The sequence below is a fragment of the Sciurus vulgaris genome (assembly GCF_902686455.1).
Source record: "Sciurus vulgaris genome assembly, chromosome: 14".
Classification (NCBI taxonomy): domain Eukaryota; kingdom Metazoa; phylum Chordata; class Mammalia; order Rodentia; family Sciuridae; genus Sciurus; species Sciurus vulgaris.
The window spans coordinates 9,179,622-9,203,395 of record NC_136475.1 but is presented as its reverse complement, the minus strand read 5'-3'; the positions used below and the strand labels follow the sequence as shown (position 1 = coordinate 9,203,395).

At 50.2% G+C, this 23,774-nt stretch overlaps 1 protein-coding gene across 2 annotated transcripts in view; it reads right to left on the bottom strand.

Moving 5' to 3' along the window:
* The window catches only part of CNNM4 (cyclin and CBS domain divalent metal cation transport mediator 4), a 33,291-nt gene extending 10,044 nt beyond the window's left edge, over window positions 1–23,247 (bottom strand). For both annotated transcript variants that reach the window (XM_079110697.1, XM_079110698.1), the window contains exon 1: window positions 21,766–23,247. In XM_079110697.1, coding sequence (XP_078966823.1) covers window positions 21,766–23,167 — 1,402 coding nt within the window. In that variant the 5' untranslated portion in view covers window positions 23,168–23,247. The remainder of the gene's footprint in view (window positions 1–21,765) is intronic.
* Between the last annotated feature and the right edge of the window lie 527 nt (window positions 23,248–23,774).

Here is a 23,774-nt window from a genome sequence, read left to right as displayed (position 1 = left end):
AGAACTTCCGAACTTCCATCATTAACTACATTAATTTCATAATCAGAAAGAAACAATGCATGACAAGAACTCTCAACATCACTCTAATGCTGCTCCCTGGGCCTCAGGCTTCCCGTCTTCCTAAGGCAAGCACTGCCCCGGGGGGCCTGGTGAGCGAGAGTCCGGAGAGGAGGCATCTGGAGCCCTGGCGGCCCTGCCTGGCATGCTTGCCCACTCCACCCTCTGCCGACCTTTGTCCAGGAGTAGCCAGGTAGGACTGTCCCCTCCCCAGTCGAAGAACTACAGGTGAAGCCTCCAGAAACCTGCCGGCTAACAGCTCCTTCCCACCTGGGTCAGGTCATGAATCGCGGCAAGGCGTGAGTGGACCAGGCTGGCCTGAGTCCCCAAGTCTCCTCCTGTCCTGCCCCCAGCCTTCCCATGTCACCTCTCCATCCTCCTGTGCCCCTGCCAGGTCCCACCGCCCCAGCCGACCCCATGGCTTCCTTGCACAGCACTCGTGCCTCCGGCTAACCAGGGTCGGGGCACTCCGAACCCTTGGCTGGAGACAGAACGAGGGATCCAGGGGCCCCAGCAAGCCCAGTCCCCACCCTGCATGATGCTTATTTTAGCAAACTTCACATCCTCCTCCCTCCCATAAAATTTTTTTTATAATCCCTCAAAGACCATAAGGAAACACATCACCATGTGCTGAGTTTCAAAGTCCACGAGGGCCCCAGAGGGGGCTCCACTCTCCAGCTGCGGCTGCCTTTCCCCTGGGGAAGATCAGGGGGCCCAGATCAGACACGGGATCCCAGCATCTGAGAGGGCGTCCTCGGCGGCTCCCTTGCTGTGTCTCCCGCAAGTTCCAGGACGAACCCTGGGCTCCCGGGCTCCCGTGGGAGGGCCCACTCTGCACCCACAGATGGCTGGCACTCCGCTTCCTGGCCTTCACCCAGGCCTGGGTAGGATTAAGCTGGCTATTAATAGTGCTGACCTCAACCTGCAGGATGGCAGCAGCCCCGCCAGACCAGCCTCGTGCCCTCTAGTCTCGGAGAGGTCCGGCAGCGTTCACCCAACCCCTGGGCACAGCTCACTCACCTGGCTCCCTTTCTCCCAAGGAGGCAGTTGCTGGGCAGGCCAGTCAGACAGGGCAAGGCCTAGAGACCGGAGGCTGCCCAGCAGGCAAGCAGTGCCCACGCCCGGTACTCATTTAATTTTGATATGGGGTCTATGTTGCCCAGGTCGGCCTCGAACTCGGGCTCAAGTGATCCTCCTGCGACAACCTCCTGAGTAGCTGGCACCTCAGGTGAATGTCACCACGCTGGATCCCTTGATTTAATACAAAGTAAAACATATCATGAGACCACGTGATTAAAGCAGTGCAATACCAGAGAAAGCAATGGAAGAGTTCAGGAACGAACTCCAGCACGCTGGGAAATTTGGCATTTTGAGTTTGGAGGGGAAAAAAGAGACTCATGCAATGGAAGGCAAGGGACTAAGTGGCCTATCAGCACTGTTTTAAACGAGGCTTCAGAACTGAATCAGGAAAGCTACCAGCTTAATTTTAAAAACAAATAGTTATAAATCAAAACTAAGGAAATACAAATTTTTTAAATGAACTATTGTTTCTTAACCTAGTGTATCAGCCAAGATTGACCAGTTGGTGGTCTGCGTTGGCAGAAGAACCAGCCTCTACTGCTAGGAGCTTAAGTTTTTCTTCAGACACATGCCAGTGTGTGTCAGAAAGTAAAAGGCACGCGACCTTGGACTCAGCTCTTTCTTCCACTCCTAAGGAGTGACCTTGATACTAAGGAAATACCTCGGCTAGCTGGCAAGGAGTGCCCAGGAGGGTCCGTCCAATGCTGTTTATAACACAGTCACTAGAAAGCTGACTCAGGTGGGCGTCTAGGAGAGAGACAGTGATTCATGGTATGTGTGAAGCAAGTTACCAGACTGTTCAGATGGACTGAGCAGTGTTCTTGTTCACTTTTGTTTACTGCCATTTTACCCCCAACGTGTATTCTTTTTTAATTTTTACTTTTATAATCAGAGATAATAAAAATGTTACTTTTTGCCAGGCGTGATGGATGGTGCATACCTATAATCCTGCTACTGGAAGTTTATGGCAGGAGGATCCCGAATTCAAGGCCAGCCTGGACAACTTAGCAAGACCCTGTCTCCAAATAAAAAGGGTTAGGGATGTAGCTCAGTGGCAGAGTGCCCCTGGGTTCAATGTCCCTACAGGGGATGGGGAAAAAATGCTACTTCTAGCGGGTGGGAAGCAATAGCACTTACTGCTGACTTACTAAAAGAAAACACAACAAAATATTCATGCTTTGGGAAGTAAGGTAAGAGTGACTTTTATTTTTTAATCATATCTACCTTCCTAAACATTTCTGTGATAAATATATTATTGTTGGTCAGATCTTGTGGCTCAAACCTGTAGTACCAGATACTCAGGAGGAAAACTTGAACCCAACAGTTCAAAACCAGCTTGGGCAACACAGCAAGACCCCCAACTCGAAATAATAATAAGCCAGATGTGTTAGTGCACACTTGTAATTCCAGCAGATCAGGAGGCTGTGGAAGGAAGATCTCAAGTTCAAGACCAGCCTCAGTAATTTAGTGAGGCCCTAAGCAACTTAGCAAGAACCTGTCTCAAAATAAAAATTAACCAAGGGCTAGGGATTTAGCTCTGTGGTTAAGGACACCTGGGTTAAATCCCTGGTACCACTACTACTATTACAATAACAATAATTTAAATATATATACGTATGTATATATAACTTTGATTTTTACTTTTAAATTAAGAAATGCAATATGCACCTCCCCACCCTTGTCTTTTCACTCGGCCATGTCCCTGGAGCACAGAGCTCCGCCTGTTTGGCCTGCGTGGCCTCTAGTCAGACATGCCTCCTGCTGGGGGACACACGGATTGTTGCCAGTCTGTTTTCTACTGCAAACAATGCTGCATAAAAACGCCTGTATGTCTGCCCACCCGTCTGACTCATGTGAGATTACGATACATTTATAAAAGTGGAGTCACTGGGCCAGAGTTCCTTCAAGGGCAAATCCCATAAGAAACCTCCAAGTTCCCTTCCCAGCACACATTATGTCCCATGACTCCCTTTCATTCTTTCATGTCTTGCATGAAGACAGAAATGGAAATGCAGGATGCGAGGGTCCATTTGCTAAAACTGCAGATGGGAAGTGGTGCGGTGGCACATGCCTCTAATCCCAGTGATGGCAGGCTGAGACAAGAGGATCCCAAGTTCAAGGCCAGCCTCAGCAGAAGTTCTCAGCAACTTAGACCCCATCTCAAAATAAAAAAGTAAGGACTGGAGTTGTGGCTCAGTGGTAGAGCACTTGCCTAGCATATGTGAGGCCCTGGGTTCAATCCTCAGCACCACATAAAGAAATAAATAAATAGTATAAATGTATTGTGTTCATCTACAACAAAAAAATCCTAAATGAAATAAAATAAATAAATAAATAATTAATTAAAAGACTGGGTTAAGTGCCCTGGGTTAAATCCCCAGTACATAAAATAATAATAATAATAATAATAATAATACAGATGGGAGTTGGGTACAGTGGCATACACCTGTAATCCTAGCAATTCAGGAAGCTGAGGCAGGAGGATCACAAGTTCAAGTCCAACCTTGGCAACTTAGCAAAACCCTGTCTAAAAATAAAAAAATAAAATGGACTTGGGCTGTAGCTCATAGGAAAACACCCCCAAGTTAAACCCCAGTACCCAAAAAATAAAAATAAATAATAAGACCTACACAGAATGAAAAGGACTCCTGGAGAGTTTCCCCCCATTCTGACCAAGAATGACAGCAGACAGGACACCACGCGGACACATGAGGACCACCTGTCAGAGCAGTCTCCCGGGGCACTTGTCCCAGGCTCTGTTTACACTTATTTCCCAATCCAAAATAAACAAGTTTCACTTTTTTTGCACACAGACAATGGGCCCTGTCCGGGGGGCCTGTGCTCGCTCCCTCCCAGTACACAGGGAGGAAGTCCACAGAGGTGCGCTCTGCACTGCTGGCCAAGTGATAGACATGACCCCTGCACGGAAATGGCAGACAGAGGGGGCGTGCACCTAGCAACCCCAAGCCTGCTGAGAGGCCGGCCTTTGTCAACCACAGCAGGGGAAACACAATAAGCACCCTGTCCGGGCTGGCTGTGGCTGGCAGGCCAAAAATCCACAATTGTTGAGAAAATTGTCTGAAACAGGCTGACAGGCACTGTCATTAATAATGAGTCCATTGTGAGTGCCTTTCGTGCTTTGAGAGAGTTCAGACTTTGGGCTGGAGATATGAAGGGATAACTATGAGCAGGATATTTAAACATGGGTATTTCATCATTAACTTTAAAGAATGTGTGTTTGTTTCATAACACGTAGTAGGATAATAGTACCGATATAACATACTGAATGAATGGAGTCGTATAAACAAAAATCTTTTTTTTTTCCTAATGGGGTGCACAATAAAAAGTTTGGAGAGCACCCTTCAGAAGAGCCCCATAGTCTCAGCTACTTGGGAGGCTGAGGCAGGAGGATGGCTTGAGCTCAGGAGTTTGGAGCCAGCCAGGGCAACATAGAGAGACCTGTCTGAAAAAAGAAGAGCCCCGTCAAGATGGTCCTGTCTCAGTTGCCCCTTTGCTTAGTAAACACCCTCCTGGGTGCCCAGTCACAGTCCACCTCTCCCTGCCTATCAATCTGTTCTGGTGAACGTGTTCCTGGGAGGGGCTCAGGAGCTGCCCCTTCCGTGGACGTCACTCCTCACAGGCTCAGAGACGCCACATCCAGAGCCACAGCAGGTGATCGAGCTGGGGTACCAAACTGGGGCTTCTAGGCCAACTAGCCTTCCAACCCCAGCACCCCAGGGATCGCGAAGCTGTAGAAAACAGGACAGCCCCTGAGACTGGTCCCTCACCCTGGGGCCAGGTCTTCAGGCCTTTCATTTACTCAACAGTCTAGTTAACCTCTTATGGAAAATATCAAGCACATATAAAAGTACAAGTAATAACATAATTACATCCTCACCTAATTTAAATAATTAACAGCTCCTCCCGGCTGATCTTGTTTCCCGCTTATCCCCACTCCCTCACTCCACTGGCTCATTTTGAAGCAAAGCCCTGTTTTTATCTGTAAGAATCTGCTAATTATACCTGCAAATAGTTCATCTTTTCAATAGGTATCTCCAAGGAGTCTTTTTAAAAAGCAAAATAGTATTATCATACCTTGTAAAAATATTTAAGATTATCAACTATCCAGTGTGCTAATTTCCAGTCTTCTTCTTACAATTTTATTTTCACGCCTCACTAATTTTTACATGTTTTTTTCCCCCTGATATTGGTAACAAAAGTGGAAAGATGGATAATTTATAATCCTATCTCACTGCAGGTGCAACTCAGTAGAGTGGTACATGTGAGAGGCCCTAGGTTCAATCCCCTAGCACCAAAAAAATACATACAGACATACATAAAATTGTTTTTCTCTATGTACATATCTATGTCCGCATAGCTGTATCTATATCTAAAATCCTGACTTACAAATATAACTACTGTTGACCATATTTTTTTTTCTTTCTTTTATTGAGGGGATATTCCTTCATTTCTTTTCTTTTTCTTTCTTCCTTTTTTTGTATTAGGGATTGGACCCAAAGATGCTTTACCACTGAGCTACATCCCCATCTGTTTTTTTAATGTATTCTTAGTTCTCGATGGACCTTTATTTTACTTATCTATATGAGGGGCTGAGAATCGAACCCAGAGTCTCATACGTGCTCAGCAAGCGCTCTACCACTGGGCCACAGCCCAGCCCCGCCCCAGCTCTTTTCAGATGAGGAGCTGGGATTACAGAGGCACACCACTACACCTGGCCATACCCTGCTTTTTAAATATTTTACATTCTTTCTATTTTCCCATGTCATTAAAAAGTGCTTGTTTCTTTTCCTTTTGCAGAGCTCGGACTGAACCAGGACCCCAGGCATGTTAGGCAGACACTACCATTGAGCCTAAATAGTATTTGAAAATACTGAATAGCCTCAGAACTACTCATTATATACCAGCATACACAATCCCAATCTGATTGTGCCTGCCCCCCCGCCCCTTTTTGCCATATGGAAATTTTTATGTGTACATGTATTTGACTCTTCCTGTCCTGGAGATAGGGGTCAAAGGGCAGGCTCTTTAAAAACTTTTCTGAAAGCACCTAGTGTCCTGGTTCAGACCCAGTGCACCCTGCAGGACACAGCCAGGACAGTGGATCCAGGATCAAGGGCAGGGAGGGAAATAGAGAACTGGAGGCGCTGAAGTGGAAAGCAGAGTGTCAACCCTGTGTCCCACCCCGAGGCTGACCTGGCTAAGGGCCTGGCATCTGGGTCCAGGCACGGGGTATGGGGCCAGGAGGGGGCCCAGCCGTGGGGCAGCACCACCAGCTTCTCCGGGGCTGGGAAGCACCCAGCCCACCGCTCCACCCTTTCCAGCCAGTTCTCTCCCGGGACCACGGAGCTGGAGGCGGGGCTCCGGCCTCGCCTCCCACCTGAACTCCCAGCCCGCAGCAGCCCCGCTCCCCAGGCTGTGGCTCCACGCCTACAGGCTCACTCGCTGCCCTGTAGGACACCCATCTTTGGACCTGTTTGGGCCACCTGCTAACAGTCTACAGACAAGTCAATCAAAAGGTTGGACCTTCCTTAAGGAGCCTATATGTGCCATGCTAGTCGTAAAGATTTAATAGGAAATCGCGAACGACTTTGCTGAAATCCAGATATATCTGGCCTGGGATTAGCCTCCTGTGAACTAATCTGGGAACAACCCCCACCAACATACGTGAACGAAGTGAAAACCCGCATGGTTTCCCTTTAGGGAACGCCGGGTGCCTCCTGGTGATCCTGCACTGTTCCCAAATGCTCACAGACTCCTCCAGTCATTCCAGATCTTGATGTCAAAACCTAAAGAGGGAGAAAACGGCGGCGGCAGCAGAGGTGATGTAAGAGGCGTGTGCTGGTCGTTAGAAGCAGAGGAGGACAAGAATATTATGTGATATGTTCAAACCTGCTCATCTGGAGATTTAACTGCATGGGGGAAAAGACTTAATTATTAAATAATTATTTTTCCTGCCATTAAAAAAAAAAACTGACGACATCTTATAATAGCAGGAAAAACAATTATAGACCCATCTTGCTCATGAATGTAGGTGCCAAAATTTTAAATAAAGATATTAGCAAATTAAAGCCAGTGATGTGTAAAAAGGATAATAAATCATAAGTAAGACAGCTTTACTCCAGTCATGCAATAAATGTGTAGATTACCATTCAAAAATCAGGAGCTGGGGTTGTGGCTCAGTGGTAGAGCACTTGCCTAGCATGTGTGAGGCACTGGGTTCAATTCTCAGCATTGCATATAAATAAATAAATAAAATAAAGCTCCATCAACAACTAAAAGTATATATGAAAAACTTTTTTTAAAAAATTAAAAAATCAGTATACTTCCAGCTTCGCACAGTGGCAGTATCATAACCAAAGATGTTTACCCGAGGTGAGAGAATTATTAATAGAAAACTCTTCCCCCAAATCAGTGCATTTCCCAGAATAAAGGAGATTAAACATTCAATCATCTCAACAGTAACAAAAAACAACAACAAAATTGTGGTAAAATCCAACGCCTGTATTCATTATAAAAGCCCATAGCAGAGCCAGGCACCACTGGGTGCACCTGTAATTCCAGTGGTTCGGGAGGCTGAGGCAGGAGCACTGCAGTTCAAAGTCAGCCTCAGCAACTGAGAGTCTCTAAGTACAAAAATATAAAAAGAACTGGGATTAGTAAACTCAGGAGAGAAGGGAATTTCCTTCACCTGATAAAAGGAAATCTATTAAAAAACAAAAACAAAATCATACATAATGACCAGAGTTTTTTAAATTTTGTTTTATTTTGTTCATTTTTTTGTGGTCTGGGGGCTGCAACCCGGCCTCAAGCATGCCAGGCCTGGGTGAGGTGAGGATGCCCCTGAGCACCAGCTTGGCACCATCCTAGGTGTCCTAACAGGAGGGCTTCAGTGTGAGGGCTGGTCACCAGGAAAAACAAGCACCAGACCACAGGTGAGGGCTCCCTGGAGGGAGGACGAGAGGTCAAGGTCAGGCCTGAATCGGTGGCTCAATCAATCATGCCTAGGTAAAGAAGGCCTGGTTAAAAACTCTGGACGGAGGAGGAGGGTACGCCTCCACAGCTGAGGACAGGCCTCTCCTCCAGGCCTCCCACGTGCATCCTTCCAGATGACACCACATCCCAAGGACAGCACCTTCCTAAATTCTGTGAGTTGCTGCAGTGCGTTATTGGGGCTGGGGTGTAGCTCCATGTTTGAGCACATGCCATACACACACACACAAAAAAAAAAATTGAATCTGAGGGAGTCATAGGAACCCCCATATTGATAACTGGTTGGTCAAAAGTGCAAAGTGAAGGGGACCCCACCTGTGGGTGGCATCTGGAATAAGGTACTCTTGTAGAAGACAAAGCCCTTAACGCTGCACAGTCTTATGCTACCCGAGCGGCTGGTGTCAGAAATGAACTCAGTATATATCTCAGTTAAGGTGCTAATGGAACACCCTGCAACAAATATCTAGAAAAATAAATGTTAAATACCCCATTTAAAAACTTTGGGGGGGGGGTTACTGGGGAATAAACACACCATTTAAAATAATGAAATATTAAGGAATAAATCTAAGAAAATATACATAAGACTTCTACCCAGAAAACATAAAACATTTTTGAGCTGGGTGTGGGGGTACACACCTATAATTCTAGAGACTCAGGAGGCTGGGAAGCTGAGGCAGGAGGATTGAAAGTTCAAGGTCAGTCTGGGCAACTTAGCAAGACCCATAGCAACTTAATGAGAGCCTGACTCAAAATAAAAAACAAAAAAGGGCCGACCACAGCGGTGCACACCTGCAATCCAAGGGGCTCGGGGGGACGAGGCAAGAGGCTCCTAAGTTCAAAGGCCAGTCAGTTTCAGCAACTTAGCGAGACCCTGTCTCAAAAAAATTAAAAATATAAAAAATTAAAAATAAAAAAGGGCTGGGGATGTGGTTCAGTGGCAGAGCATCCCTGGGTTCAATCCCAGATACCAAAAAAAAAAAAAGAAAGAAAAGAAAAAAATTAAGAAATTTAGAGGACATAATGAGGAGGCAACATGTTTGCCAACTGCAAGATTATTTTTATAAAATGTCAGGTCATGGGGTTGGGAGTAAAGCTCAGGGGAAGACTGTGTGCTTCACATGCATAAGGTCCTAGGTTCAATCCCCAGCACTAAAAAGAAGAAAAAAAGTTGAATCTTCCAGCTGATTTCTAGATTCAGTACAATTCCATAAAATTTCCAGGTGAAAAACCTAAGAACGACGAAGACAATCTTGAAGCAGAACAAAGGGCTTAATATTTTCAGAGATCAACTTATTTTAAATACTACAATTATGTCAATGTGGAGCACAGAAAGATAAATAGACCAGTGGAACACAGAAGCCAGAGACAGCACCCCCGACACACACCACAGCTCAGTGAGAAGGGATTCTTTTCATTAACTAGTCCCTGAGTAGCTGAATGTCCATGTGTATTATTAAAAAAAAAAAAAAAAGAGAAAGAAAGAAAGAACATTTAACCTTGAACTCACATCACAAACAAGGGGGGGTGGGGCTGGGGATGAGGCTCAGTGTAATAGCCTAGCCTGTACAAGGCTCTGGGTTTGATCCCTGGCACTCCAAAAGTCAAAACTGAAACGAAACAAGAAAAATCCTCACAAAGATAAATTTCAGAAGGTTCACAGATCAAAATGAGAAAGATAAACAAGTTTCTAGAAGATAATATAGGAGTCTAGCTTCCGGCCTTGTGTACTAATAAAGAATTTTAAACAGGATATCCAAAGCACTAAGAAACCATAAAGGAAAAAGCTGATAAATTGAACTACACCAGAATTAAGAGCTTCAAGTCACCAAGAGCCACGAGAAGGGCTGGGGTGTGGCCAAGTGGGGAGCGCCGGTCTAGTATAGGGGAGGTCCTGGTTCAATCCCCAGTTAGAAAAAAACAAAACAAAACCTTAAGTCAAGAGTCAGGAGAGGGTCAAAGAGGGGCGGGATTGGGAAGATGTTCAAAGGATACAAAATTTCAAATAAGAGGAATAAATTCTATTGTACAACACGGTGACTATAGTTAGTAACAATGTATTATGTATAAAATTCTTCAGAGCTGGGGTCGTGGCTCAGTGCAAGAGTGCTTGACTAGTGTGTGTGAGGCACTGGGTTCAATCCTAGAACCACATATAAATAAATGAAATAAAGGTCTATTGACAACTAAAAAAATATATTTTTTAATTGTTCAGAATAGACTGTGTTCTCGCCACAAAAAAATAGTATGGCCTAGCCTGGGGGCCCATGCCTGTAATCCCAGCAACTTCTGAGACAGAGGATCACAGGTTCAAGGCCAGCTAAGACAGTCCATATGCTAATTAGATTGATGTAGTCATTTTACAATGCATGTGCATATCAAAACATGTTATGCACCATAAATATATGTAATGTTTTGTCAATTAAAAAATAAATATTCTAAAAAATGAAATTTAAAAAGCTGTTTAATTCCAGGTGTGGTGGTACATTCTTGTAATACCTACAACTGGGAGGCTGAGGCAGGAGGCTTGAAAATGTAAGGCTAGCCTCAGCAACTAGCCAGGTGAGACCCTGCCTCAAAATAAAAAGTGCTGGGGGGTTGTGGCTCAGAGATTAAGCATCCCTGGGTTCAATCGCCCATACTTAAAAAACAAACAAACAAACAAAAACAAAAAAACTATTTAATGCCCAAAATACTTTTTTAAAAAAGTGAAAAGGAAATCCAGAGTAGAATATAATTCACATGCACATGTTTGACAATGGGTTCATAAGTACATATGTGAAGAACACCTAGAAATCATTAAGAAAAACACAGATGATCCCTTAAAAAAGAGACAAACCCTCAGCAAGGCCCCAAGCAACTTACCTAGGTGGCCTTTCAAAATAAAAGAGCTCGGGATGGGGCTCAGTGGGGAGACGGCTCAGTGGTTATGTGCCCAGGGTCCCATCTCAGTACCAAAAGAGAAAAGGGACAATGCACATGATCGGCACTGCACAGAAGAAAATGGATAGAGGCACATGGAACATGCTAGAGTTGGGGATGTCCTCAGAGGTAGGATGAGCACTTTTTAAAATTTAACCTTGTACGTATGAGGCCCTGGAGTCCCATCCCAAGCACCATAAAACAGAAAAAAAAAAAAAAAAAAAAAAAATAGTGCTCAGCCTTATTAGTCACTAAGACAATCTAAATTAAAAACACGAGACACCACCACACACTGACTCAAAAAGCAAAAATAAAACAAATAGCTGATAATACCAGCACTGGTGGCCATTGGAGTATAAATGGATAAAGCGCTGCAGAGAATGTCCTAGCCCTAGCACTTCCACTCCCAGCCACATTCCCAAGAGAAATGCAGCCACAGATTCCTCAGGGGACATGCCAAGATTGTTTGCAGCAGCATCCATAACAGTACCAAGCTGGAAATAATCCAAACACGACAGTACCACCATGGTGACTTTACATAATGGAATACTACACAGCAACAAAAAGAACGAGCTACAGCGATGCCCAACAGGGAGAAAGCTCCTAATCTTCACATTAAGAAATCAGGGGGCTGGGGAGGCAGCTCAGTGGAAGAGTGCTAGCCTCACATGCACAAGGCCTGGAGTTCAATCCCTGCACCACAAAAAAAGAAGAAACCAGATACATTGCTATGATTCACTTTTTTTCCCCAGATCATTTTTATTTTTTGAGAAGGGGTATTGCTAAGTTGCTCAGGACCTCACTAAATTACTGAGGCTGGCTTTGAATTTGCAATTCTCCTGCCTTAGCCTCCTGAGCTACTGGGACTTACTCTCTCTCTCTCTCAGCCCCCTCCCTGTCACCTTTTGCAACTGGAGGTTGAGCCCACAGGTGCTCTACCACTGAGGTACACCCAGCCCCTTCTGAGACAGGGTCTCAAAATGCCCAGGCAGTGGTGCACACCGCTAATCCCAATGGCCTGGGAGGCTGAGACTTAAGATCACAAGTTCAAGGCCAGCCTCAGCAAGTTAGTGAGGCCCCAAGCAACTTATTGAGACCCTGCCTCTAAATAAAAAAGCAAAAGGGCTGGAGATGCAGCACAGTGGTAAAGTGCCCCTAGGTTCCATCTCCTGTACAAAAAAAAAAAAATTACCCAGGCTGGATTTGAACTTGTGGTCCTCCTGCCTCAGCCTCCTGAATATTTAGGATCACAGGCATGCTCCACTGCACCTGGCTGATCTCTTTCTTAAGAGCTACAGTCATCTCGCTTAGAGGGGACACAGCATAGTGGTTAGAGCATGGCTTCTGAAGCCAAAGAGCCTGGGGTTGTCATGCCACTGGGAAAGATTTTCAGCCTCTCTGAGCCTCAGTCCCATCCACAACGCTGGAGGGTAAACAGGCACGCCATAATGCTAACCAGACTGCGAACGCGTCCTTCTTTGAGCTCTGTTCTCCCCCTCTCCAATGCAGCCGCTCTCCTCAAAGGGGCAGACTGTCATCTGTTCACACTGTACGCCCTCCCCCTCTGCCTTCTTGCCTTGGACACCTGCGGAAGGCATCCTCAAGGGCAGCTGAGTGGTAGAGCGCCTGCCAGGCACCCAAGAGGCCCAAGTTGAAAAGCATTTCTGGCCAAGTGCAGTGGCACAGGCCTTTGATCCCAGTGACCTAAGAGGCTGAGGCAGGAGGACGGCAAGTTCAAGGCCAGCCTTGACAACTTATCAAGACCCTATCTCAAGATAAAAAATAAAGGCAGACTGGGGATTTCACTCAGGGGTAAAGTGCCCGGGTTCAATCCCCAGTACTGCGAAACGGAAACAGAACATTTCTGAGTCTGGGGTTTGAGGGGGGACTGGGCCTCCAGGGGAGTGTTTGTTGCCCTGGGTCCCCTCTTCTCCCCTGCTGGGCTACTGGAAGGAAATGGGGCTGGCGAATCCTGAACCGAGAATGGAACAAAGCAAGGTATGACTGGTTCTGAGGCCCATAAGCGCCCCCGATCTCCCCCAGCTGCCACCAGCAGAGGACACTCCTGCAGCCGGGACAGGAGGGTGCCGGCAGGCAGGTGGCAGGCAACGTTCTCCAATTTGCAGGAATAAATACTAAACGAGGAGCATTTCCTCAAGTTAAAGTTTCTCTTCCACACGCTGTTTTCCTTAAGCTCTGCGTTGTTTCCCTGACAAACAGCCACGGTCCAACCAAGAGTCCGAATGAGCACGCAATTACCCAGCGGGCTCTTCTGGGCTCCACGTCCATAACTCCAAATGGAGGCACCGCCCTGGACAGTGGGCATCCTGCCACCCGAGCCAGTGCGTAAGAACCCCGCGCAGGGGCTGGTGTCAGTGCCAGCTGGGGCAGCTCTGGACAGTTTTAAGAGAGTTAATATTTGTTGCATGATTACATGGTGCTGGGCACAAGTCAGATGCCTGGCATGCCTGACCGCCTCAGTCCTTCCCGCAGCCCTTGGAAGCAGGCGCAGTCGTCAACGTAGATGACCAAATCACCAGCTACTGTGGAAAATTTTTCCTGAGCCCAAGAGACAGTCATTATTTGGGGCATTTCATGAAATAGAGTGAATGTAGAAGCATTTCTATTTTGTTTTTTAAATGCTTATTTATTTTTCAAAGCATTTTCTTAAACTTTATTTTATTTATTTTTTATGTGGTGCTGAGGATCAAACCCAGTGCCGTGCATGTGCTAGGCAAGCGCTCTACCGCTGAGCCCCAACCCCAACTCCCCAGTACTTTAACCACTGAGCCATATCCCCGACCCTTTTTATTTTTTATTTTGAGACAGTCTTGCTAAGTTGTTAGGGCCTCAAACTTGAGACCCTCCTGCCTCAGCCTCCGAAGTCCTTGGGTTAGTGTGTGATAAGGCTAGCCCAGCCTCCACGCTTTACAAGGTTCTCTTAGATAACCGTGTCAGCAGCAGAGCTGTCCGTAGGCTTAAGAACCCCCGACCTGTGCAGGGGTGGAACCCAGGGCCTCATGTATACTAGGCAGGTGCTCTATCATTGAGCCACACTCCTGCCATTTTCCTACTAAGTTGCCCGAGCTGGCCTCGATTTACAAGCCTCCTTCCTCAGCCTCCCAAGTACCTGGGATTACAGGTGCCCCACTTTCTCATTTTTTAAACATACTTTTAACTCTTAGCAAAGTCTGATGGGAGGTAGACTTGAGCTAAAGCAGTGCTGCCTGTTACAGTGAGGTGTGCAGGCAGGTGAGGGTGCGCCTGTGTGTGTGCGGGCTGTGTGCGGCAGCCCTGCCTGTGCACTGGGGGAGTGTAAGAGAGTGTGTGTGAGTCTGCCTGTGCATGGTGGGAGGGAGCATGTGTGTTCCTATGTGTGTGCCTCCTGCGCACGTGGTGGTGTGTGTGTGGGAGGGTGCACACCTGCTTGCTTGGGTGAGTGTGTGGGTGTGGAGGAGTGTGGGAGTGAGCTTGCCTGAACCGGGGGATGAATTCTTCTTCCAAGGAGGCTCCTGGCTGTAGACCAGGCGTTCCAAAGAGCCCGGTGAACCAGTCTTTCGAGAACCTTGGCCAGGTCACAGTAAATCAGCCCTGCAGCATGGAAGCCACTCTGACTGTAACCTCTGGGGACACTTCAGGGCCACCAGGCTTAACCCCCAGCAAAACAGGCTGGTGCTGCATACTGGCCTCTGGGCTCACCTTCCTGCTGAGCCCCACAGTCCCGATCAAGAGGCTCTGCTGGAGGACCAGGGCAGGGGCACAGGAAAAGATTTCATTTCTTATCCGAGGAGCAATTGAACAACTAATGTAGACTACATTCCAAGAAGCAGGACACAAAACTGTACGCAGCGACATCAACATGAGCATGCTTAGCATGGCTCCCGGAGCGAGCTGGAATGGGAGACCGCAACACCTTCTTGGGTGGCTCTGGGGTTTACCGCAGACGCTCCACTTCGAGGCTACACCCCCGGCCTGTCTTTTACTTTATTTTAACACAGGGTCTCACTAAGTAGCTGAGGCTGGCCTTGAACTTGCAATCTTCCTGCCTCAGCTGCCCGCCCCAATCACTGGGATCACAGGCCTGCACCCCACATCCAGCTGAAAATGGTTTCCATCCTGCTGTTGGTTGCCAGTTTTTTTGCTTTTGTTTTGCGGATGCTAGGAACGGAACCCAGGACCCTGAGTGTGCTAGGCAAATGCTCCACCACTGATCTACGTCTCCAGCCCTACTGCAAGATTTTTTAAACTAAAAAGTAAATTTCTAAAGCAGTTATGATGACACCTCAAAATATGTGAAGTGGTTCCTTCTTGGTTGTAGGCTCATGGTTTGGTTTAGTTGAGATGTTTGTGTGTTTTCTAAAGTTCTGGCAATGAGATGTACCTCTCTTAAAGCTAGGAAAAGGCATAAAAATTGCATAAAAAGTAAAATTATCTAATAAATAAAACAAGAATAGAAGCAAAGAACTCAGACTCTCTTAAAGACTCTCACAACAGGAGGTCTTGACCAGTCAAGTGTAAGGACAGGCACAGCCGAGTCACAGGGCAGGTCGGGCCCAAATAGGCAGCACCTGAGACAGCTGTGTCCCAAGAGAAGAGAGCTGGATGAAGCAGCTACCCCAGCAAACCTCCGGGCCCTAGGCCATCATGGGCACCGAAAGACTGAAAGACACTAATGCACTCGGGGCAAGTTTGAGAGAAGTTCAAATGACCCCTAAGGCCACAGGAAACTAGGGGAGAGTCCCTGCAAGGACAGCAAGGGAGCCCACACCACCCAGTGGGTTGGGGTGAAGCAGTCTCAGGACAGGGACAGCAGGGCCTAGCCCCTCTTCCCTTCTATATCCCCAGGCTGTGTGACCCTTCAGGAAGCAGCACTCAGTGAGGAACGAATGGACTGCTGGCCTGGTCCTCAGGAGACCAAGGCTGGTAGGTTGATATAACTCAAGTCACCAAGGGCTTCCTTCCACTTAAAGATGCACTTGCTGCTGGGCACAGTGGCGCATGCCTGGAACCCCAGTGGAGGAGGCAGGAGATTCCCAAGTTCAAAGCCAGCCTCAGCAACTTAGCAAGGCCCTAAGCAACTCAGCGAGACCTGGTCAGCGCTAGGGTGGGGAAGAGGTACACAGAGAAGGCACTGTGATCTGTTCCTCAAAGGCACCCCAGAAAGGGCTGCGAAGCAGCTGCAAAGGGCAGAAGCACTTTTACCCCAAGCTGGCACAAAGAACTGATGAGCTCATTCTTCCTCCGACGATTCTCATCCAGATTCTCTCAGAACAGGAGGTACCAAAGTGGAAAATGCCATGGCTATCCACCCTCGAAAGCCCAGCTGAGATGTCCCCTCCTTTCAGGGTCCTCCCAGACTTCTACCGATCAGACAAGCCTCCTTCCCAGAGTCCCCAGCCGTTAACCACTGTTCCCATGGATCCCAGTTCTGTGGTTCTGTGCTCCCAAGCCTGCGTCTCTTTTCAAGGTTAAACCTTGGTTTAGTATCCCTTTCTGAGCTGAAGTGTAAGGAAACACAGCTGAGTTCCCCAAGTACAACAAATGTAGGACTTTTTGAAAGTGAGCACTGGTGTGCTAAAAAGCTCCTATCAGGGCCTGGGCTCCTTGCAGCCCATCATCAAGATGAGCTCTAAGAGAGATCTGTCAGCGTCTGGTGAGACCACTCTGCATCCATCCGCATCCCGTCCTCGTGGGAACCAGCACGTAGGTGGCAAAAGACACACCGGCCACTCCACAGGGCCTGGCTGCTGCCCACAGCACCACACCAAAGAGAAAATGAGCAGCAGCCTGGCCAGCACTTTGTCAGTTGCCCCAGCTGGGACCTCTGCCCTGTGCCAGAGTGTCATCCATGAGCAGGCGGCAACTGTCACTCTCTCTTATACGCCTGCCCTGGGCGGCTTCTCAAGATCAAATCACCAACTGCAGACTGCTTCCAAGAGAAGCTGATGGCACCAGATGTACGCTGCCTTCTCTCTCCACTCGTCACTGAGGCCTTGGGGCTTAACTGTCCCATCCCCGATCCCGGCTTGCCAGCTTTCCCACACTGGCAGCCCCAGCACCATCCTTGACACCTTCTCCCATTCTGCACGCTCTTGCTGACTCATGACTCGGACACCAGCCTGCTCCTGGCCTCCCTCCCGAGCCCACACGGGCATCTTCACCTGCACACCTGCGAGATGATCTGCACTCTGGTGTGGTCCAGACCACGGCCAGCTGAGAGCTTGTCAGCAGTGCAGACTCCCAAGCCACACCCTTGAACAAAATGCCCAGGTGGTCCCAGAGCAGGGTCAAGTGTGAGGAGCTCCAGTGAAGACAACACTGGACACAGAGAAGGTGGCATCCCGTCCCTTCCGCCCTTGCCCAACAGCCTTCTTCCTCCTCTCCCTACTGCAGTTAAATGACGACACGCCTGACCCAACGTGCAAGCCAGAAGCCTCCAACAGCCACAGCGCTTCCTGGGCTTGACTCCCACGTCCTGTGTGGGTCCTGTCGTCCTGACTTCAGGAGGGCCTCCCTGGTCCCGGCTCCCTGCACCCTCTCTGTGCGCTCTGCACAGCCAAACCCTAGTTACATCTGTCTCCGGGAAGCGGAGTTCCGGGAATAGGACTTTTATTCACCTGACTCCCAACAGCCGTCTGACACATAGGCTGCAAAAAGTTCAATGCTTGTTGAATAAATGAATGAACAAGCAGACGGGTGGAAGGTAATGACGTCGTGTCAGATGACAGGAACCCAGGGGGAAGGCGAAATTCATGCAGTGTGTTTTTTTCGACTTTATTGTTCCAGGAATAAAGTTAGGTAGGTGGGAAATCTGGCAAGGCACACATGGAAATATGGGAGGGGTTCTCATTGAAATTATTTCTAGCTTTCTTTCTCCTCCAAATTACACCCCACTAACTTGCTGAAAGGAGCAGTAACAGGTCCAAGGTCACCTCATAGGTCAGTGACCCATCAGGGTGGAATTTAAACCCAGCTCTGGCTGGGTGGAGTTCACATTCAGCTTGGTACAGTGGTCTAGAGGGCTACGAGGTGGGTGGGGAAAGATAAGATGGCTGAAGATGAGCCAAGAGCCTGGGAGGGGCAGGAATGTTCCAGAGTGTGGGTACAGGAAAAGTCAGAAGGTGTGTTCAGTGTGGGGCATGAGCCCCAGCCCCCATAGCTCCACATGGGTAGTCCACTCTTGACTTGGCTTCATGGTCTGCAAAAGCATCTGAGGTGGAGGCAAAATGCACACTGGGCCAGGAGGAAACCGACACCACTGTTCTAGAATATTCCACGCAGTGGACAAACCCACTCCTAACAGCCAGGACTGCAAACAGTCTGAGGTGTGGTTTCAGTGGAGGGTCAAGGTTCACATGCAGGAGCCTCAGCAGCTTGACTGACTGTCTTCCTGCGACCAGAAGGTCTTGCAGCAGCTGGCACCGTGCCTTGCATGGGCATGGGTTCAAAAGCATCGAATCCTAACCGCCTGAAGTAGGGACAGAAGCAGCTGGAGGCCATCATTCTGGCCTTAATTCTAGGGAAAGCTCAGCTCCCCTTAGAGCCTGAGGTTGGCTGTGTCATCTGACAATAACCAAAGACTGAAGCACAGGGAAGGGAGCCGGGCATCACACTCTTGGCCCCTGCCCTGGATCATTAACACCTGTCACTGAGGGAGCTCTTCCCGTCTCTCCTGTGCCCTGGAAGCGCTGAGCCCCTGTGATGCACGGTGTTCATTTAGCTTTAGCCTCATCAGCTCCTCCAAGTTCTAACACTTCTGGAATGGGAATACTTCTCTCCCAAACCTGGCAGGTCATTCCTTCCTTCATTGCGTCCCTCAGCGACATTGTATTGAGGCCTTACTATGACTACATGCCAAGGGGCATTCTGGGAACAACAGATTCACAGAGGAACAGAGCCAAAAGCCCTGCCCTGTGGAACTTCCATTCTCGTGGAGGACACAGACAAACAGAAAGTCAGTAAACTACACAGATCTTAGAGAGTGAGATGTGCTAGGAGAAGAAGAGTGAGCAGCACAGGGAGGGAAGGCTGGGAGGGTCCAGTGGATGGAGGATGCAGCTTAAGGCAGGGAGGCAGGAAGGCCTCACCCAGGCAATGCCGAAGCCAGCCTAAGGGAGGGAAGAGAAGGAGCCACCCGACTGCTGGGGCAGAGCACTCCCATCTGAGAGAATAGCTAGGGCGAGGCCCTGGGTGGGAGTGTCCCGGTGTGTTCAAGCCACAGCGAAGCCAGCAGGGCTTGCCAGACAGTCACCAGCTCACTGGTTCATTCGTTCATTTCTTTAACAGACATTTATGGAAGACCCATCTCTCCACCAGACACTGAGTGGTGAAAACCCTAATCCAGCAGTGCCCCTACCTCGAGAAGCTGATCATGCTGAGTTGCAGGGAAGAGGACCCTAAAGGAGAAGATGGAGGTGAAGGGTCCAGGAAAGACCCACAGTCTCCCTAGCTTCTTTTAGTGCTACTGACAAGCAGGCCTTGCTGACCTTGCTCACTTGTTTTTCTTGGCCAAAAAAGAAGTCTTCCTAACACTAACCTCATAACAAAAATCTTCCCAGTCACAGATGTACCCTAGGTGATTGCCGCTTCCTGGGTGGCCTCAGGATAAAGAAGTAAATGCCAGATGCCTTTAAAGATCTGCGGGAGGCTACTCTGGGAGGAACCTGTCTTCCAAAGCCTCTGGGAACCAGGAAGGGAGAGCCCGAGGCCCCGGACCACAGCTCACACTCACAGCTCCTGGTGGCCTGCTGTACACACAGATGGAGCCTGCTTTTCAGGGCAGCGCTGGCATGCCTCCAAAGCTCAGCTCAGGCCACAGGCCTGTGTCAAGAGTCCAGTGGATCAAACTATGCATCTGGAAAGCAGCTCAGGAGAGCGCTGGCCTCAGAGATGCCAGCCTGGTTTTCCCAGCTTCTTGAAAAGGCACTCCTTCAGGGAAGCTCCCGCTCAGAGAGCCCAGGAAGCCTGGCCAAGCCAATCCATACTGGTTGGATCCAGATCTGGATGACCTGATGGGGAGGTCCTGGTGGGTGTGTCACCAGCAACTGCCTCAAAAACTATAGCGGTGGGTGAGAGGAGGAAGCTGAGGGCTGGTGAGTCCTCATCAGGTTTCTGACCAAGCAACAGGGCAGGCCCATGCTGTGGGCCCTGCAGGGAGGTGGGACACACGCCTCATTGCTTTTTCCTGGGAGAAACTGGTTCCTGGGTCTGCACCCCCAAAGCTCCTCCCTGGCTCTGCCTTCACCGCCAGGCATCCGTGTCCCTCCAGTCACTGCAGAGAAGCCTCCTCCCTCCCAAGCTGTCTCCCAGCCTGGCTCACATTACTCAAGTTTTCCTCAGCTCTGACGCTGAGACTCAGTCTGGCGAACTTAAAAAGGGAGGGCACCCATCTGGCCCACTGGCCTGGACCCTGACCCTGACCCTGACCCGGACCTAGCATCTTTTCAGGTGGAACCTGGCAAGGCCAGCTCCTCCCTCCCTTATCCACTCCAAGGCTGTCTACTCTCTGGTCCAGAAACAACCGCGGTGTGCCTGCCTGCAGCTAGGGTTCAGAAGTGGTTCCCAGCCCAGTTCTGCCTGAGCCTAAGCCAGGCGCAGCTCTTCCTAGGGGAAGAAAGTTGGGACTGAGTTCAAGAATCAAACCCCAAGGTTTAGGATGATACCCCCCCACCTGCCCAGTGCTTTCTGCCCGCCCCCCACCTGCTCTGGCCTAGGGTTTTATTCCATAATTGGTTTGTTTACTGCCACTCTAAGTGTTTCTGGGTAGCAGAGGTGGGAGGAAAGTTCTGTGGGAAGTAAGGAAAGGGGTGTGTGCCCTGAGTTCTGAGGCTGGGGAGGAAGCCCTCCCAGCGCCTCTCTAACTACCTGAGCCCTGGCCAAGAACGCCTGCCCGTGGGAGAGTGAGAGCCCAAGGCAGCAGGGCCAGCTGGGGATTCCCAGCAGACCGCAGGAGGCAAGCTAATGCTTGGCGCCTGGGAAAGATGGGACAATGACCCAGACTTAATCTGCCTGCTTCTGCTGAATGGTGGAAAGTGTTTATTTGGCATTGTTCTGAGCAGGGAGCCAACTAGAGACCTCCCAACACTGCTTCTGTGGGTGCAGAGCTCCAGTGACGTCACTGCTCTGCTCAAAAGCCTTCCCAAGCCCCAGGCTCAGAACACACTTACCATCCAGCGGGGACCCCAACTCCTCCAGCCTCTTCCCCACTCACTCAGTATGCCACCACCTTCCGGGCCACAAGCACATCCTTGGCTTCCCCACCTAGAGCTCTGCTTGTGGCATTCCCTCTACCTCAAGTACCAAGCCACCCTATCTTTTAAGGGTCAACTCAAATGCTCCATCCCCTGTGAAGGTCTCCCCAGTTCCCCAGCCCCCTCCATCACCCTCCTTCTAACCCTCCAGGAGCCTGGTGCTGGCCTCTCTACGAGTCCTGGTCTTGCCTGGTGAGGCCTTGCTCTATCCCTAAACTGATCAAACTGATCAAGTCTTTCCCTCTGATTCATCCAAAGCACCAAAGCACAGTACCTGGCAGACAGCCGACCCTTGAGAACCATTCCCACCATCCCTAATACCATTGGCCTCAAAGGCATAGAAAGTGATGGGCAAAGGGACCCAGGGTCACACAAAGGGAACCCTAAAATCAGCACACATGAAACACACAGAAGAGGCAGCAGAGCAGGCCGCTGCACCGGTCCTTACCCTTCTTGAACTCCTCCAGCATGGCGTCCAGCTTGGTGTCATGGAAGACAAAATGTACCGGGTGGTTGTAGAATCGGGTGATGGTCTTGAGAGGGGTGCAGTCATCGGGGTCCACGAAGGCCAAGTCTTTGACATAGAGGATATCTACAATGTTGGACTGCTCGTCTTCAAACACAGGGATGCGAGTGTAGCCGCTTTCCATGATCTCCGACATCGTGTTGAAGTCCAGGATGGCATCGCTGCGGATCATAAAGCAGTCTTGGAGCTGGGTCATGATATCCTCCACCGTTTTGGTCCGCAGTTCCAGGGCACCCTGGATCATATTTAGCTCCTCTTTCACGAGGTCATTATAGGGCTCTGTCACCTTCAACATCTCCATCAGTTTCTCCCGATTGTAAACAGTGCGAATCTCCTGGCCCAGGAAAAAGTCCAGGAGTTTGCTGATGGGGAAACTGAGGGGGAAGGTGAGCAGCATAAAGAATTTGGTGAGAACGATGGTATTGGCACCCACTGCCAGCCCATGTCGGGAGCACAGGGCCTGAGGTAAGATCTCCCCAAAAATGACAATACCAATGGTAGAGGAGGCCACAGCCATGATGCCAGACCCGATGAGGTTGTCCAGGAGGATGGTGAGGGAGGTGTTGACCAGCACGTTCCCCAGGAGCAGGGAGCACAGCAAGTAGTTGCCCTTGCGCCGAATGGGCTCTATCTTGCGGGCATACCTCTTCTCCTTCTCCGAGCCACAGTTCTGTACGATGCGCAGCTCCATGGGGTCCAGGGCCATAAGCCCCAGGTTCAGGCCAGAAAATATGCCCGACAGCACCAGCAGCACCAAAACGAGGAGGATGTGCAGCCAGAGCGGCAGGAACCTCCCAGCCTCCTCCACCATGAAGAGCAGCGAGTCCTTGTCTGTCCACTTGAGCCAGGGCCCGTCGTCCCGGGTCCGGGTGCACAGCGCATAAAGCTTCATATTCTCGCTCCTCCGGAGGAACTTGGTGAATACCACCAGCATCCCGGACGTGTTCCCGCGGCTCACGTTGACCAGCTGCTGGACGACCAGGTCCTTGGTGAGCTCGAGGCAGTTGGAGGAGTTGTGGACGGTGCTGGCGTCGTCCACTTCGGTGAAGGAGATCAGGTTGCTGGAGATATCGCCCAGACGCTGGCCGTACAGCCTCAGGTTCACCGTGCTGCCCTCGGACACGAAGATGATGCCATCCGGGTTCATCCCACACGACTTGTTGCAGCTCGCCAGCCTCATGCCCAGGACAGTGCCCGGCTGGGGGCTGCCCTGACCCCGGGCCCCCCGCGCCCACAGCAGCGCCGGCAGCACCAGCGCCGCCAGGAGGAGGCGCCCTCGGGCCGGCCCGCCGCCCGGGCGCCCGCCCCCGCCCACCGGCGCCATGTTGCTCCGGCTCCGCTGCCGCCGCTCCCCGCGCCCCGCCGCGCGGCCCGCTCGGCGCCGCCGCTCCTGCCGCTCCGCCGCCGCCGAGCCAACTGCCCGGGCCGCGGGCCTGACGTCAGGTCAGCGCCCCGCCCGCCCCGCCCGCGACCACGCCCCTCGTTTGCATGCGAGGCCCCGCCCCCGGGCGCGCCGCGCGAGCGCCCGCCTTTAGGGGGGTCGGAGTGCTTAAGGTGGAGCCTCCCGGGAGCGCGGGAGCCGCGGGCGGGCGTGAGCCCCGCCCCGCCGTCCGCCGCCGCTCCCTGCAGGCTCTGCCCGCGAGTGCCCGCGCTGGGTCCCCTGGACAGGTCTCCTCCGCCCGCCGCGCCGTTCCGCTTCCGCCGCTCCCCGGGCTTGGCGTGCTCGGCTCGGTCCCAGTCCCCAGCTCTGTGCAGCTGAGCCTGGGCAGTTGGCCCTTCGCAGGCACGGCGAAACGTGCGTTTCCTAATGTGGAAAAAAGAAAAAGGGGACCTGAGGGCTTAGACTGCCCGCCTCTTGGAGACTTTTCTAGCCTCCTCACTCCTGGAGTTTTGCTGACTTTGTGCCAAGGCCAGAAGTAAGTTCCCCCGCT